Consider the following 19,220-nt stretch of genomic DNA (forward strand, 5'->3'; position numbering starts at 1 on the left):
TTGTAAGCCACGGTGTAGCTATCTTTCCCACTGTACTTTTGCATTAGACAAGAATTAACAATTAGTGCAGTTCACCCATGCACTGAATGTTTACCATTGCCTTTCTACTGTCATTCCACTAAAAAACATTCCCTAATCTATCATAGCCAACCTGCACCTCATACAACTGCAGTTCATGTATTTCGATTAACACCCTTGTTACAGCATCAAATTCATCACTCTCCACGTTGATGAGGAATTCGATCAGATGACAGTCACTCATTCCAAAGGGCCTCTCACAATTCGATTGCTAATTATTTCCTTCTCATTACACAATAACTAGTTCAGGATGGTTTGTTTTCCAGCTGGTTCCTCAACATATTCGTTCAGTAAACTATCCCACATACACTCCAGGATTTCTCCTCAATAGTACTGTTATTAATTTGATGTGCCTAAAATATTTGCAGATTAAAATCATCCACAAGCGCAAATATTCCTTTATTACATGCATCCTTAATTTCCTGTTTAATGCCATTCAGAATCTCAACTTACAGTTTTGGGATTGATATATGATCTCAACTAATTTTTTTTGCCCCTTGGTGTTTCTCAGCTCTACCCACACAGATTCTACATCAATGGAGCTAATATCATTCTCCACCGTTGTGTTAATTTGCTCATTAACCAGCAATGCAACTTCACCTCCTTTTTCCTTCTCTCTGCCATTGCCAAATATTGAATATCCCTGAACGTACAGTTCCCAGCTCTCATCACCCAACAGCCATGTCTCGATAACGTCAAATATATTGTACTTGTTTTATCTATTTACACAATTAATTTATTCTTTTTATTTCAAATGCTCCATGTATTAGGAACAAGGCTAGCGTTTTTAAGATTATTTGTCCTGTTTCTGGGACGGGCTAAATAGTCTACTCCTTTCTCAAATAAACCCTTCAACACAACTTCACATGAGGACATCACTCTTCACCCCAACTTCAAAGTATGCAACCATTTTCCAACTCACAGAAAGCATTACTGTCCAGTTCAGCTATAGTTACAGTCATAAATCACTAAGCATCAATGGTTGGGTCTCTAAATTCACCTATGCCCAAACTCACCCCTAATTGATGAGACAGGCTTTCTGTGCATGTGTAGATTGCTTCATTTAAATAGCATGGTTTAATACAGTCAAGTCTAACAGCTAAACAAAATGAAACAAGGAATTGTGGATACCAAATCATGAGAGACATGGATAGGATAAATAGACAAGGCCTTTTCCCTGGGATGAGGGTGTCCAGAACCAGAGGGCATAGATTTAAAGTGAGAGGGGAAAGATACAAAAGGGACCTAAGGGGCAATTTTTTCACACAGAGGGTGGTGTGTGTATGGAATGTGCTGCCAGAGAAAGTGGTGGAGGCTTGTACAATAATAGCATTTAAAAGGCATCTGAATCGGTATTTGAATAGGAAGTGTTTAGAGGGAAACAGGCCAAGTGATGACAAATGGAACTAGATTAGGTTCGGATATTTGGTTGGCATGAACGAGTTGGACTGAAGGGTCTGTTTCTGTGTTGTACATCTCTAAGACTCTATAAAGGCCTGAAACATACAAAATCAGAAATTGCTGGAGAAACTCAGCATTATCTGGTAGCATCTGTGCAGAAGTGTGATCCTTCTTCAGAATGTACAGTGCACTTGTGACTTCAAATCCCATTGTTGCAAAACTTGCGAATGAATTTGATAAATCCATTGACTTTTTGGCTAACACTACAGGCTCTATGCAGTTGATTTAATTGCCTTGTTGTAAACAATTACGAGAAAATAGCAACTTAAAATTGCTCCATTTCAATTCTAAACAGGAACTATGGATTATTGTTGTGAGATACTTGAGAATGCTGTAGCAGAAAGGTAACTTAAAGTTGAGGCCAAGACAGATTGGCAAAACAGCTTTTAGCTAAGTCTGACTGTGCCTGCTTCACTCTTGAGAATCAACATTTGCCAAGCATTAAAAAAAATTCACAGGCAAGAAAGTAAGATAATCAAGAGCTGCGGTCATTGACTCCCATATCCTTTGCCAATACAAATCACTGTGTATATATCTCCAGCTTCCTTGCTTTGTCTACTCAGTAAGGGCAGTAACCTATCTCAACAGATGTTTTAGGTCCCCTCGTAGCTTTTTGATATACCTTTTGCTTTTAAAGTTATTTTTTATGAAATGGCATCAATATGCAAGAAAACAAAATTCCATATCTGTTCCCTTGAGCCAAATATTTCTTGATCATTCCAAGCTCTCCAATGTCAGATGAAAGTATTGTTGTATTTACATGATTTGAATCTACTACAGCAAAGCAGCAGCAGCAACTTCCTCTTTCAACCGCAGTCCAAACTCGACCTTATCACAAACAACAGTAGCACAGTAACTACTTCCTTTTCACATTCCCCCACGTTCCTGGGAGAAGCCATTAATTAAATCAATTAATTGTCAGTTTGGCTAACTTTGGTAGTCTAAGTCAGATGGTTCAAGGTGCACATCGTCACACAACAGAGACTTGAGTTTACAACCCAGACTGAGGCAACACCTCATCATGGAAGGAGCAGTATGTGGTTACAGTTGATATCTTTCAAATACTTTGAGCAATACAAACAAGCAATCACATGCAATATTGCATAACACTCAGTAAGGAGGGAACCTTCCTGATCTTCTGGTCAACATTCTCTCCTCAAAGCATAATTAAAAGCAAATTACTCTTTTAGCTCACTGCCCCATTGAGAGGAATTGCTGATCAAGAACAACTAGGCCAGACATAAGAATAGCCATTACACTCCAATGATGCAAATTTTTTGCTGTGATAAGTCCCTGCATAAATTCAAGGGTAGTTTCTTAGCTGTAATGGCCAGGTGATCGTAATCCAGAGAATATATTCAAATTCCACCTTTGGCAAGTTGATTTTTTAAAAAATCTGTATGTAAGTAAAAGAGACCACAAAGCTGCCTTTGGTTGCAGAATTTCACCACTGACTTTTGAAGAAAGAAACTTGGCATACTTACCCTGCCTGGCAATATTTGTCCCCAGTAACTTAAAGATGACTGACTCTTAACTGCTCTCAATTGTATCAACTTCTCAGATTAAGTAAACATTGACAATAAATGTCATTCTCATCAAGAACAGCAATAACCCAAATTTATAAAACAAAAGATGTATTAGTAAAAGTACAAATATCCATGTAAAAAGTGTGTTATATTACAAATAAACTACTATGTATATAATTATTATTACCGATCTCTACTGAAATCTAGAGTCTGTGAGCTGGCACTGACATAAAAATCGTTATTGAACCAAGACTCAGAATTTCCATGCACTACTCGCCATCCCCTTTTCTTTACCTGAATTCACCTTCCATCTAAAGAATACGCTCTCCTTTGTTGAATCCTAACTCATTATATAACTACCATTTTTACAGGGGCTCTGCTGAGCAAGTGGCAGTATTCCTTCCTCTGGAAGAGAAGGCCCACATTAAATCCCATTATCTCCTAGAGGTGTGCCATGAATAGCTTGACTGAAAATATCTATTAATACCAATTGTTGTTTAATATTGGAAAATATCACAAGGAGTTTGTCAAAAAAAACACAAAAGGAAATATTAGGACAATTAAGAAATAGATTTCAAAGAAGTTAAAAGAGGAAATGTCAGACCTTAGGTCCCAGGCACGAATGAATACTCTGCTACCAGTTATCAAGTTAAAATTGTCTGGACTTGATGGATACAGAATTGGAGGGCTGTGAACTTTAAGGACAATGCAGATATGGAGCAGGTAGCAACAGAGATGTGAAAACCACGAGAATATAAAAACTGAAGCTATTTCAGACCAAAAACTGGTACAGGATAAAGCCAAACGATCTAACAGGATCAAATCAGAGATCTGAATCACATCTTCCTCCCCCTAATATCCTTTCCAGTAAAATATCCTCCTCAGAATTCCCTTCCCAATAATCACAACCCCACTCCCAATAATCAAGTGTCTGTCAAAACCTTATCAGAAGCAACTCACCATCTTGAACATTTTCTCTCCTACTTCTGGAAAAAAGAGACAGCAGCATGTACTATTTCCACATTGCACTGCTGCAACTCACCAAAGTTCTCCTTCAACAGCATCTTCCCAACCCACAACTTTCACCACCTACTACTAGGGCATCAGACATATGGAAACAGCACCTTTAAGTTCCCCTCCAAGCCACACACCATCCTAATTTTGAATTATATCTTTGTACATTCATGGTAGCAGAATCAATGACATGGAACTTCCTTCCTAATGGCACTGTGGCTGAATTGACAGCACATGAGACTGTAGAAATTCAAGAAGGTTCATTATCATCTCCTCAAGGGTCTTTACAAACAGGCAATAAGTAGTACCCTTACTGGTGGCACTCACATCCCATTATCAATTAATTTTTTAAAAAAATCACCCTCCAAATGATAGCACACACCAATTGCCTGCAAAATGATCCAACATATTTCTTACTGACCAACAAAGCATCCATGCTGTCAGAAATGAGCTTTCCTTCATGAATACACCTCCCATTGATCAGATCTTCCTCCATTGCACTAGTTCTTCATCCCCACACCTCCTTCCGTTGCATCACTATTTGTTGGCCAAGATATTTAGTATGCCCCTGCTGTGAACTCCAAGCATCTCTGGCCATGAGTCGAGAGTGTGGTGCTGGAAAAGCACAAATCAGGCAGCGTCCGAGGAGCAGAAGAATGGGCGTTTCAGGCATATGCCCTTCATCAGGACTCAGCCTTCTCTCCCACTTTTTTTTATTGTTTCCTCACATAAGAGCATAAAAGGTAGAGCAGGAGGAAGGCAATTCAGCCCTTCAAGCCTGATGTGACATTTAATTAACATTCAATTCTATGGGCCAAGTGCTTGAAAGTGGAACGAGTGCAGATGTATGGCAACTTTTGTCACTGCAGACTCTATGGGCAGTATTGTATGATTCTACAATTCTATCATTAGCCTCTTAATTCCAGATTTATTTTTGGCCTCATTGTATGTCAGAGATGATGGTCAAGTGAAAGAGAAGAAAACCCACCATACATACACTACACAAACAGAAACAGAATACTCAGCCAATAAGGCCATGCTATTTGAGTATCCTTCCATCTTTTGTCATCTAAATATATTTATAATCCTCCATTCTCTTCTCTCTCATACTCTTGCTCTGCATCCTCTTAAATATGAGGTAAAAACAATGACTGCAGATGCTGGAAACCAGATTCTGGATTAGTGGTGCTGGAAGAGCACAGCAGTTCAGGCAGCATCCAAGTAGCTTCGAAATCAACGTTTCGGGCAAAAGCCCTTCATCAGGAATAAAGACAGTGAGCCTGAAGCGTGGAGAGATAAGCTAGAGGAGGGTGGGGGTGGGGAGAAAGTAGCATAGAGTACAATGGGTGAGCGGGGGAGGGGATGAAGGTGATAGGTCAAGGAGGAGAGGGTGGAGTGGATAGGTGGAAAAGAAGATAGGCAGGTAGGACAAGTCCGGGCAAGTCAAGGGGACAGTTACTGAGCTGGAAGTTTAGAACTAGGGTGAGGTGGGGGAAGGGGAAATGAGGAAACTGTTGAAGTCCACATTGATGCCCTGGGGTGGAAGTGTTCCGAGGCGGAAGATGAGGCGATCTTCCTCCTGGCGTCTAGTGGTGAGGGAGCGGCGGTGAAGGAGGCCCACGTGTGACAGGAATTTCCATATTTTCATCACCTTTTGCACCATGAAGTTTCCTCTGGAGTTACTCCTGATTTCTTGGTGACTATTTCATATTAATTGTCTCTAGCTCATGCTCTTCCCACAAGAGAAAACATGCTCTCTGTAATCATTTGTTTCAAACCTTTCATAAGATTACCATTAATTCACTCTTGAGCATCTTAATAAAAAAAGGACAAAGCCCATCAATCCTTTTTCAATACCCATGGGATTTATGTTCTCAATATTCTCAGTACCCTCGGCATTGTTTCAATATCTTTTTCTTTAACAAGGAAAGCAGAACTGAAGGCAGTATTGTAAATGTGATGCAATCAAAGTTTGATACATAGCTTCGCTATTTTTTAAATCTATCCCGCTAGAAACATTGAGGTTTTTTTAAATGGTTTTGTTAACCTGTGGCATGTTTAGTAATTTATACATTCGTACTTTGACATTCCTTTGTTTCTGTACCTTAAGGAGTCTCAAATTCCAAATAATTATGGCATTTCTATTCTTCTGACCAAAATGTACCATACATCTTCACTTTTATAATTTGTCAACTATTTGTCCAACCTGTACTTGGAGATTATTTATTTATGCGACTCATCTGCAGTATAATTTGTATGACTGTCAGCATCCAAACCATTTTTTGCACTTCTGCCCTCACCTTTCCCCTCAATCCCAAGACTACAACAAGATCCCCTATATACTTACTTTGCACCCCACTAGTTTCCATACTCAAAGGATTATCCTGCACCTTTACTGCCACCTCCAGCTGGATACCTCCACCAAACAAATGTTCCCTTCACATCTCCTTTCAGCACTCCAAAGGGACTGTTCCTTCTGCAACACTTTAGTTCTCCTCCATCACCTCATTCTCTCACCTCCCCCAATAATTCCTTCCTATATAATCACAGGACAAGTGACATTTGTCCAAGGCCCACATATTCATTCCAAACGGAGAATAATTTACTTGTACCTCTTTCAATGTAGTATATTTACATCCACTGCTGACAACATAGTCACCTCAACACTGGGGACTACAAATGCAGAACAAGTCACCACTGTGCAAATTACCTCTGCTCAGTCCACATCAATTATCTTTGTCATGACATTCACTTGGCATTTCATAATACCACTTGGCCTCATGCTCACATTTCTATTTTTGCATGGTGTGTTTTGGTGAAGTTCAACACTACCTGGGGGAACAGCAGCATCTCATTTTCTATTTATGCCCTTGACAGCCTTCTGGATCCAACATTGAGACCACATAACTGTAAGTTAATATTTTAAGATTATTTCCTCAGTCCAATGACCCAATTTTCTTCATCCCTCAGTGTTTGTACTGTTTTTATTCATGGTTTCATATTCAGACGGCTTTGCTTTTATTTGATTTCAAACTTTGTTTCCAGCCCTGTAATTGGGTATCAAATCTCGATCTATTGTCTGTCTTCTCCATAAATATTACCACTCCAGTTGGCTTTTGCTCATTGGAAATCCACGGATCTCCAATCCCCCTGAACCTTTCCCTGACCATATCTCAAACCAAAAGGCCTGTCCTTTTGTTCCACTTCCCCCTCTATCTTTTTCAACAGCATAAAACACATGTCTCATCCACCTCTCTTCAGTTCTGAAGAATAGCCATTTGACTTGAACTATCAATTCTGCATCTCTCCCAAAGATGCCACAGGACTGAGTTTATCCAGTGCTTGTTTTTATCTTAAATTGCCAGCATCCATGATATTTTGCTTTTATATTACAGCAAGTTTATGGAATGCATTTCTCTACTTTGTTGAGGAGCTCTACAACACTGAATATTAACCCCACCAATTTAGTCACCCATAGGGTTAGACACTGCATTTTTGTTTCCATAGTCCAAATGATCGATCTAAGCTGTAAACGTCAGCAATCTTTTTAGAGAATCAATTCCCCCATACTGCTGAACTGAATAACTACCATAATTCTCACTCTCTGCTTTGTTTTGAAACATGCTGGGAATCCATCTGTCACTTGTCCTTGACTCCACATTCACTGATTTTCATCACAGTTCTATTATGGGGCAAAGGCCTTTTGAAAATGCAGATACGTTGCATCTACCACAATGCCACTGCAAATCCTCTGTTACCTTCTCAAAAAAAAATTAAGTTTTGTCAGGCACGACTTTCCCTTTTGAAACTCATGCTGATTGCTCATTATTGTATTTCTCATTTCCAAGTGTTCTTATTCCTTCCTTCATCAGGTTTTTTTTTCTAAAAACTCTGATGTTAAACTGATTGGTTTATAAATGTCTGTACATATTGTGCCTCCATCCTTAAATATAGGAATTACAGTCAACAATCCACCAATCCACCTTTTTTCACACAATAACAGGAGTAGAGATAATGCCTTTGCTGTCTCTTCAATACATTCTTTTGGATGTGCATCATCCGGATCAGGAATGTTACCTTCTTTGGGTTTATCATGTTAAGTTAGTGTGATGTTCTTTCAATATAAACCATCATGCAGAAGGCAGGAACAACTATCTGCAGTACTTTGTATTTTATGTCACGTGAGAATTAGCAAGTTGGGGTTCTTTCTTGCACGATGTCATTCAATAGATGTGTTAAATGTCGATACACTTTGACCCATCAATATTATATTTTTTACCTTTACGACAAGAAGTAGTATCTTAAAGTAAGGGAGGTTGTCAACATAATGTGGGATTGTCATACGATTCCCCAGTTTTATCACTTTGTAAACTGACACCTAAAGTTAGAAGTCGGAGAGCTGATGAATACAGGCCCGAGCCTCGTTTACCTGTAGCTGCCGCTCTCTCAAAGCCTTCAGCCGCTCCTTCCTCCTGAGCGCCTCCTCCTGCAGCTTCCCGGTTCCATCCGCCATCTTCCGGCTGCCCAGCGCCTACAATTCCCGGCAGCCCTTACAACAGACGTAACCAGTCGCTCACAAGACAAACAACCAGAACCGTGATGAGAGGAGGGAACATCGAGCGTATCGATTTGTTCCATGCGTGACACCAAGGTGAATTCTTCACTCGCCTTATCAAACACCAAATCATTAAAACAAGTTAGGAACACAAAACTCTTAGTTTTCATAATATACTGGGTTATCTTGCAAGAGACTTCAAAATCTAATCATTTAGACATATGTTTTCCTTGTAAGCTGTTAAGGAAACTAAGAGTAAAATTACTCATACATACTAATCTGATTCATCTCATAAACTTTAAAACGCAGCCACAGTTCATTTCTAAATATTCTGTTATTTTTTGTCCATGTTTTCCCTCTGAATATATACTCTGTTAAACACAAAATGAATGTCAATAAATTAATAGCAAATGCATTAGCCTAAGCTCAATACCAGAAATGTGTGGAATAAAGCAGTTATGGTATATATTCTCTCCTAAGTTCAATGGTCACCACTTGGTCCATAGTAATGTACACACCTCATATAAGAATATGACTATAAAACTGAGGACCCAAGGTAAGCCAATCAGCCCTCACCATGGGATTCAGTGAGATCATGGTTGATCTGATCTTATCTTTGCTCAACAGCCATTGATTTCCTTCCTGATTAAAAGTCTGTCTATATCAGCTGTAAATATATTTATTAACCCAGTCTCAACACTGGTTCGGTAATGTGATGAATTCCATAGATTCATGTTCCTCAATGAAATGAAATTCCTCCTTATCTATGTCTAAACAGATGCCCCCCTTCCCTCCACTTTGCTCTGAGATTATGCCTTCTAGTCCGAGGTTCTTCCACAAGGGGAAACAATCTTTCCACATCTACCCTGTTAAGTCCTGTATGACTCTTACACATGTCAGCTCTGGACTGCCTCCAATGTCAATATATCTTAGACAAGAGGCCAAAACCAGTTCACTGCATTTCACATGTGGTCTTACTTGTAAACTTTGAGGAGAAAGTGAGGACTGCAGATGCTGGAGATCAGAGCTGAAAAATGTGTTGCTGGAAAAGCGCAACAGGTCAGGCAGCATCCAAGGAGCAGGAGAATCGAAGTTTTGGGCATAAGCCCTTCTTCAGGAATAAAGAAGGGCTTATGTCTGAAACATCAATTCTCCTGCTCCTTGGATGCTGCCTGACCTGCTGCACTTTTCCAGCAACACATTTTTCAGCTTGTATAGTTTGAGCAAAATTTCAACATTTTTGTACTCCATTTCCTTTGAAATAAAGGCCAACATTCCATTTGCCTTCTCTACAACTTGCTGAACTTGTATGCTATCCTTTCGTGATATATGCATGAGGACTTCTAAATCCCTCTGTGTTGTAACTATATGCATTGTTTCTCCATTCTTTTAATTTGCTTGTGGGATGTGAGAGGAACGAGCCGTGCCAGCATTTATTACCCATCTTTAGATGCCCTTGAGAAGTTGAGCTGCCCTTTGAACCACTGCAAACCACTGGAGATAAACCCCCAATGAAATTTGGAAGGGAATTCCAGAATTTTATACCAGCGATATATCTCCAAATCAAGATGGTGTGTGACTTGGAGGGAAACTTGCTGGTAGTGGTGTTCTCATGTGTCTGCTGCCTTTGTCTTTCTAGAAAAAAAGTGGTCGTGAGTTTGGAAGGTGCTCTGTTAGAGATTTCATGAATTTCTGAAATGCATCTACAGTATATCTTGTACATAATACACAATGCTACTACTGAAATTAAGTGGTAAAGGGCATGGATGTATTTGGATGTGGTGCCAATCCAGCAAGCTGCTTTGTGATACAGACAGGTTAAGTGAGTGGGCAAAAACTGGACAGGTAGAACATAATGTGGGGAAATGTGAGATTATGTACTTTGACAGGGAAAATAGAGGAGCTTTAAATGATTTAAATGGAGAAAGACTGCAAAAAGTTACAAAACAAAGGGATTTGAGAATGAATCACAAAAACGAGCATCCAAGATCAGTGGATAAGTAGTGAAGGCAAATGGAATTTTGATTTTTATCCCAAATGGAATGGAGTATAAAATTGCTAAGATTATACAACAGCTATGTAAGAATCCTACTCATTGACAACAGTTCAGACTTCAACACTATTATCCCCTTTAGACTGATTACTAAACTTAGTGATCTCAGATGAAGCCCCACTCTCTGCAACTGGATCCTCAGTTTCCTGACCCGCAGGCCACAATTAGTGAAGATTTGGGACAATATTTCATCCTCACTAACACTCAACACTGGAGCCCCCCAGGGCTGTGTACTCAGCCCCCTACTGTACTCACTGTATACCCATGACTGCGTCACCAAATACCAGACTAATGCCATTTACAGGTTTGCTGATGACACCACATTAGTCGGTCGAATTTCAGATGGCACAAAATAGACCACAGCCGGGAGGTGGAAGATCTGGAAAAATGGTGCACTGAGAACAACCTTGCTCTCAATGCCAGCAGAACCAAGGAACTCATTATTGACTTTCGGCGGGTGTTACTCATGCCCCCGACACATTAACAGAACAGAGGTGGAACGAGTGGAGAGGGTCAAGCACCTGGGAGTGGTCATCTACAACAAGCTTCTTGGACTCTTCATGTGGATGCACTGGTTACAAAGGCCCAACAATATATCTTCTTCCTCAGGCAGCTGAGGAAATTTGGCATGACAGCGAATATCCTTGTCAACCTTTATAGATGCGCCATCGAAAGCACTCTATCTGGATGTATCACTACCTGGTATTGCAACTGTACCATTCAAGATCGGAGATGATTATAGAGAGTGGGGAACTCAGTCCGGACAATCACAAAGGCCAACCTCCCAATTACAGAATCTGTCTACCAGGCCGACTGTCAAGGAAAGGCCACTAGCATTCTTAAAGCTCCATCCCACCCTGGCAGTGTTTTTCTACAATCTCTACCATCGGGGAGAAGGTACAGAAACCTGAACACACACACACACACCAGCTGGTTTCGCAACTACTGTTGTTTGAATACTGAATGGACTCACAAACTCTTAACATTTGCCTGTACCTGTGTTTTTGTTTTTACCTATTATTTACTATCTATGCTACTTAACGATGTGATCTGTCTGTATTGCTCGCAAGACAAAGCTTTTCACTGTGCCTTGGTACATGTGACAATAATTTCAATTCAATTCAATTCAATTCAACAAGGCATTAGTCAGACATAACTGGAAAACTGTGAACAGTTTTGGTCTCCTTATCTAAGGAAAGGTGTACTAGCATTGGATTTGAAGCATGTGGTGCTGTAAATGCACAGCCAATCAGGCAGCAACCGAGGAACAGGAGAGTCAACATTTCAGGCATAAGACCCTGATGAAGTGCTTATGCCCAAAACGTTGACTCTCCTGATCCTCCTTGGATGCTGCTTGACCCGCTGGGCTTTTCCAGCACCACAATCCTTGACTCTGATCTCCAGCATCTGCAGTCCTCACTCTCTCCTATACTACCATTGAAGGCAATCTAGAGAAGGTTAATTCCACACTTAGTCAAATGTGCTCTTGACATCAAGGGCAGTCACTCCCAACTCACCACTGGAATTCAGTTACTTTGTCCATGTTTGAACTAAGGCTGTAATGAAGTCGGGAGCTGAGTGGCCCTGGTGGACCAGTGAACAGTTGGGCACCAGTGAACAGTTTGTTGCTGCTTTTTTAACTTAAATATTCAATTCCTCTATTCCTCCTGCCATTGTGTGTAACCTTATATTAAATGTTCACTTATGTGTTGACACAGACATCTCGACTACTAGATTCTACAAAGGTCTCAACTGATTGGAAAGACAAAAATGTAGCTGCTCTATTCAAGAAAAGGTAAGGCAGTAAGCAGGAAACCTTTTTATTTAACCAGATAGCTTAACATCTATAATATGGAAAACGTTAGAATATTAAACAGGTTGTAGCTGAACACCTAGAAAATCAAATTACAATCAGGTAGACTCAACAGGCTTTTGTGAAAGGGAAATTGTGTTTTCACTCATTTATTTGAGTTTGCCAAAGATGTACAGGTTAGGTAGACTGGCCATGTTAAATTACATACAATGTCCGGAGAGGTGTGGGTTAAGTGTGTTAACCATCGGAAATGCAGGGTTACAGGGATAGGGTAGGGGTGCGGGGTCTGGGTGAGATGCTCTTTGGAGGGTCGGTGTGAATACGATGGTGAATGTGAGCAAACGCGAGGTCTTGCACTTTGGAAAAAAAGAATACAAGCATGGACTACTTTCTAAACGGTGAGAAAATTCATAAAGCCAAAGTACAAAGGGATCTGGGAGTGCTAGTCATGGATTCTCTAAAGGTAAACATGCAGGTTGAGTCCGTGATTAAGAAAGCGAATGCAATGTTGTCATTTATCTCAAGAGGGTTGGAATATAAAAGCACCGTTGTGCTACTGAGACTTTATAAAGCTCTGGTTAGGCCCCATTTGGAGTACTGTGTCCCAGAAGGAGCATGTCCAGCGGAGATTCACACGGATGACCCTTGGAATGGTAGGTCTAACATATGAGGAATGGCTGAGGATCCTGGGATTGAATTCATTTAGAAGAGTTTAGAAGATTAAGGGGAGATCTAATAGAAACTTACAAGATAATACATAGCTCGGAAAGGGTAGATGCTAGGAAATTGTTTCCTTTAGGCGAGGAGACTAGCACCCATGGACACAGCCTTAGAATTAGAGGGGGTAAATTCAGAACAGAAATGCGGAGACATTTCTTCAGCCAGAGAGTGGTGGGCCTGTGGAACTCATTGCCGCAGAGTGCAGTGGAGGCTGGGACGCTAAATGTCTTCAAGGCAGATAAATTCTTGATGTCACAAGGAATTAAGGGCTACGGGGAGAATGCGGCTAAGTGGAGTTGAAATGCCCATCACCTATGATTGAATGGTGGAGTGGACTCGATGGGCCGAATGGCCTTACTTCCACTCCTATGTCTTATGGTCTTATGGGCTAAATGGCCTGCTTCCACAATGAAGGGATTTGATGATAAGTAACAAGCAAGCAACTCCAAAGACCACAACAATTCAAGAAGGCAGCACACCCCGACCTTTTCCAGGACACTTCAGGATTGGCAATAAACGGTAGCCTTACCAGCAATGCCCATATCCCTTGAACAAGTAAAAGAGTTGGATAAAAGGGAACATGTAGAAATGGTATACTTGGATTTCCAGAAGGCATTTGATAAGCTGCATTATCGACTAATGCAACTGCTAAGTCCATGCTCATTGCACTTGCAGTGTCTGTGATGTCACAGCATTCCATCAGAAATCTTGTAAATTCAAGTTATAGGAGACACACACACCACAACTTCATTCTGAAAAATTGCATTACTAAAGACAATGTAACATGATTTGTCACATTCTGATGTTCATGGGATTTTACATACTTTAGGGGCAATGTAGCGGCTCAGTGGTTCACACTGCTACCTCACAGCACCAAGGATCTGGGTTTGATTCCAGCCTAGGCTGAATGTCTGTGCGGTGTTTGCACAATCTCCCTATGATTGTGTGGGTTTCTGCTGGAGTCCAAAAATATGCCATGAATTAGCCAAGCTAAATTGCTCCATAGTGTCCAGGGATGTGCAGATTAGGTGGATTAGCCGAAAGAAATGTGTAATGACAGGAATGGGGGTTGGCGGGTCTTTGAAAATCTTTGAAAACTTATTTTAACTCAGTAGATAAATTATTAATAAAGCAAGGTATAGGCAGGAATGTGCAGACATCAGACCAGCCATGATCTTATTGAATTGTGGAGATGACTCAAGAGGCCAAGTGGTCTACTCCTGCCACTAATTCATTTATTCATACAATGATATGTAAAGCAATTCAGAGAAAGTTCACTCAACGGATTCTAACTGTTCTTTGGGGTGAAAGAATTATTGTACAAAGGATGATCGAGTAGGTTCTACCTAAACCCGTGGAATTCACAAGAATGGGATTTTTTTTTAACTGTATCAGATTCTGAGGGGATGTGACAAGGTAGATGCTAAAAAGATGTTTTCCCTTTGGGGCTGTCTCAATCTAGAGGATGCCATTTAAAAATTAGATCTCTCCCATTTAGGACAGTAATGAGAAAAAAGTTTTTTTGCTATGGATTTTTAGTCTGTGAAATTCTGTTTCCCACAAAGCAGTCAAGGTTTTGTGAGGTGGGGTGCATGCAGACAGGAAAATGGAGTAGGGACAATGATCAGATCAGCCACAATGTGCACAATCTGACTGAATAGCAGAGTTGGCTTGGGGAGCCAACTGTGTATCTGTTCGTATAGATTTTAAATGTCATGTTAAATGTTATTCATATGTTTCTTATATTTTCATCTGTTTCCTTCAATATAGAACCGTTATATTTTTCCAGATGTTTCTGTTTCCACATTTAAACCTTACACCATAGATATAGATCCAAACTCTGAGTGTTATCTTCTAGATCTGTGCAAACCTTGAACCATTTTTGTTTTGACCAACACATTTAATAGTGACGCCTTTGCTACTTTCTAAAGAAAATTGAGCTTTCCAGAAGTGACTATAACCCTGGTCATCTCCATAAGTCTCTATTTCACCTGCTGCAGAGAACCAGATAAACTTTCCAAAAATATAACAGACATTTTCCGTTTAAGACATGCCTGCTGGTCAATCAACTCCCAGATATTAAAAACACGCTAGCTTCAGTTTTGCATGTGTGGGACACTGCTGCATTGGCTTCATTGAATTTTAAACCTACTACTTTACTCTCACTGTGCCGGAAAAGTATGCCTGCTGGACACACTTTCCTCATTCCTGAAGAAGGGCTGATGCCCGAAACGTCGATTCTCCTGCTCCTTGGATGCTGCCTGACCTGCTGCGCTTTTCCAGCAACACATTTTCAGCTCTGATCTCCAGCATCTGCAGTCCTCACTTTCTCCTCAGAAAAGTATGTGTCAGGTGTCTGTCCAGCAGCCCCACTCATTGGAGGGTGTGAAAACTGACCATCCTGCATCTTTTTAAGACAGAACTGCTACCCTATAAATGAGAGGGCAATACTGAGTGAGTCAAAGTGCATCCGTGTTCAACACTTCCATTGAATTTCGTTATGCATTAAACAAACCTAACCTGTTCATTGCAGAGCTTTCAGGGATGTAAAATGTCAAGTATTTCAGATTACTACTCCCTTTGTCCAGACTGTTATTTATGTGGAAAGGGATCAATCGTAATTTAGTATGATATTATGATTCTTAACAGGAGGAGACTTTAGTAATCAAGCCCTTTTACTCCATGAAACATACCAAAAGTGAAAATGTCTTATTTCATCATCAAAATAGTTAATTTGTTCCTCTTTATTTCTGCTATCCAGAATGGAACAGACTTTCACCAGGTTCTTGTAGTAAACTCCGAAATTTCAATTGTTTAAAACAAACTCATTCTAGCAATAAGTGGCAAAGCAAGTACTATTTGGAATCAAACCAAATTCCCTTAATACCAATACACATAGTCACATGACAGGCAATACAAATCTTCAGAGATGTTAAATGTTTTAAGAAAAAAGCCAAATGGCTAAGACACCCCAATGAATCAAATGTCTAAACTTAAAGGATGAAAATGGGAAGATTATCACAGTCCAATCAATTTCCCATGGTTAAGACTGCAATGTTGATCGTTTCAGATTCAATGAGATTGTTTGGTCAGACTTCAGTTTAGATGAGAGTCAATTAGAAGTGACAATTCAGCTTTTAAAGTCTATGAAATAGTTAAATATATCAATTTCTAGAACATATTTAGGTTCCTAGAAGATACTTTCCTGAGAGAGAAATCTATGCAACTTCTCCTGCTGTAAGGTTTCATCTTTGGATGGCTCGGTGGTTCAGCAGTTAGCACTGCTGCCTCACAGCACCAAGGACTTGGGTTCAATTTCCACCTTGGGCAACTGTCTGTGTGGAGTTTTCACATTTTCCCTGTGTCTGTGGGGGTTTCCTCAGGGTGCTCCAGTTTCCTCCCACAATCCAAAAGATGTGCAGGTTAGGTGAATTGCCCATAGTGCAAGATACATTAGTCAGGAGTATGTGTAGCGGGGTGGGCTACTCTTCGGAGGGTCAGTGTGGGCTTGTTTCCATACTCTAAGGAATCTAATCTTTACCCAGAGAGAGAGGAAGACCTTTCTTTTTGGTGCCAGCTTCTTGGAGGTTTGAGCCTTCAACTGACACACTTCGATGTCCATTGGAAAACAGAAATTTCAGTTCAGAGGCTATTGCTAGGAAACCTTCAGCACACAACCAATTCGAAATCAATTTGTTCAGCAATTACAGGCCACAGACATGAGAAGTTGTTGGCGGATAGGATCAGGGTTAACCCTAAAGCTTTCCATAGGTAGAAAAGAATGACGAGAATTAAATTAGGGCCAATCAAGGATAATAGTGGGAAGTTGTGTGTGGAGTCAGAGGAGATACAGGAAGCACTAAATAAATAATTTTCAACAGTGTTCATTATAGAAAATGAAAATGTTGGCGAGGAAGATACAGAGATACTTGCATCTGGACTCGAAGAGATTAAGGTTCACAAGGCAGAGATATTAGAAATATTGCAGAGTGTGAAAATAGACAAGTCTCCTGGGTCAGATGGGATCTCTCCTAGGATCCTCTGGGAAGCAAGGGAAGAGATTGTCGAGCCTTTGGCATTGATCTTCAAATCATCATTGTCTACAGGAAAAGTGCTTGAGGACTGGAGGATAGCAAATGTGGTTCCCTTGTTCAAAAAGGGTAGTGGAGACAACCCTGGTAATTACAGACCAGTGAGTCTCACTTCAGTTGTTGGTAAAGTGTTGGAAAGGTTATAAGAGATAGGATTTTTAACCATCTAGAAAAGAATAATCCGATCAGGGACAGTCAGCACGGTTTTGTGAAGGGTAGGTCGTGCCTAACGAATCTTATTGAGTTTTTTGACAAAGTGACCAAATAGGTAGATGAGAGTAAACTGGTTGATGTGGTGTATATGGATTTCAGCAAGGCGTTCGATAAGGTTCCCCACAGTAAGCGATTATACAAAATGCGGAGGAATGGGATTGTGGGAGACATAGCAGTTTGGATCATTAATTGGCTTGCTGAAAGAAAACAGAGGGTTGTAGTTGATGGAACATGTTCATCTTGGTGTCCAGTTACTAGCGGCATACCGCAAAAGTCGGTATTGGGTTCACTGCTGTTCGTCATTTTTATAAATGACCTGGATAAGGGCTTAGAAGGGTGGGTTAGTAAATTTTCAGACGACACTAAGGTCGGTGGAGTTGTGGATAGTGACAAAGGATGTAGTAGGTTGCAGAGGGGCATAGATAGGATGCAGAGCTGGGCTGAGAGGTGGCAAATGGAGTTTAATGTGGACAAGTGTGAGGTGATTCACTTTGGACGGAGTAATCGGAATGCAAAGTACTGGGCTAATGGTAAGATCCTTGGGAGTGCAGATGAGCAGAGAGATCTCAGTGCACATGTACACAGATCCCTGAAAGTTGCCAGCCAGATTGACAGGGTTGTTCAGAAGGCATACAGTGTTTTGGCCTTTACTAATAGAGGGATTGAGTTCCGGAACCAGGAGGTTATGCTGCAGTTGTACAAAGCTCTGGTACGGCCACACTTGGGAGTATTGAGTACAGTTCCGGTCACCGCATTATAAGAAGGATATGGAAGCTTTGGAAAGGGTGTAGAGGAGATTTACTAGGATGTTGCCTGGTATGGAAGGAATGTCTTACGAGGAAAGGCTGAGGGCCTTGAGGCTGTTCTCATTAGAGAGAAGAAGGTTGAGAGGCGACTTAATAGAGACATACAAGATAATCAGAGGGTTAGATAGTGTGGACAGGGAGAGCCTTTTTCCAAGTATGGGGACGGCAAACACGAAGGGACACAACTTTAAAGTGAGGGGAGATAGGTATAAGACAGATGTCAGAGGTAGTTTCTTTACTCAGAGAGTAGTAAGGGTATGGAATGCTTTGCCTGCAACGGTATAGATTCGCCAAGTTTGAGTGCATTTAATTTGTCATTGGACAGGCATATGGACGTATATGGAATAGTGTAGGTGGGATGGGCTTCAGATTAGTATGACAGAGCGGTGCAACATTGAGGGCCAAACGGCCTGTACTGTGCTGTAATGTTCTATGTTCTATAAAGCCCAACCTTTTTTTTCTTGAAAGCTTTTCTTATTTGCTTTCCCATAAGTCATTTGACTTCCAACCAAAAGAATAGATGGCTAACAGCCCATATTAAATTTTTGACTCCAGTAATTAGATCAAACACAAGTCCCAAAAAACACATCATTTTAACACCTTTTCATTCCAGAATGTCCAAACATTTCCACAATTCCAAGGTTTGGGAGAAGATTTGTAGCTCGGGTGCTCGTTGTTGTGGTTCTGTTCGCCGAGCTGGGAATTTGTGTTGCAGACGTTTCATCCCCTGTCTAGGTGACATCCTCAGTGCTGTTCTGTGCTGTTTCCTCCGGCATTTATAGTGGCCTGTCTCTGCCGCTTCCGGTTGTCAGTTCGAGCTGTCCACTGTAGTGGCCGGTATATTGGGTCCAGGTCGATGTGTTTGTTGATAGAGTCTGTGGATGAGTGCC

At 40.7% G+C, this 19,220-nt stretch overlaps 1 protein-coding gene across 1 annotated transcript in view; it reads right to left on the reverse strand.

Annotated features, from left to right (window-relative positions):
* The window catches only part of ccdc12 (coiled-coil domain containing 12), an 82,198-nt gene extending 73,555 nt beyond the window's left edge, over window positions 1-8,643 (reverse strand). The window contains exon 1 of the mRNA XM_072570078.1: window positions 8,509-8,643. Coding sequence (XP_072426179.1) covers window positions 8,509-8,592 — 84 coding nt within the window. The 5' untranslated portion in view covers window positions 8,593-8,643. The remainder of the gene's footprint in view (window positions 1-8,508) is intronic.
* Window positions 8,644-19,220: the final 10,577 nt, after the last annotated feature.

This window comes from Chiloscyllium punctatum, chromosome 5, assembly GCF_047496795.1.
Source record: "Chiloscyllium punctatum isolate Juve2018m chromosome 5, sChiPun1.3, whole genome shotgun sequence".
In the NCBI taxonomy this organism is placed as follows: domain Eukaryota; kingdom Metazoa; phylum Chordata; class Chondrichthyes; order Orectolobiformes; family Hemiscylliidae; genus Chiloscyllium; species Chiloscyllium punctatum.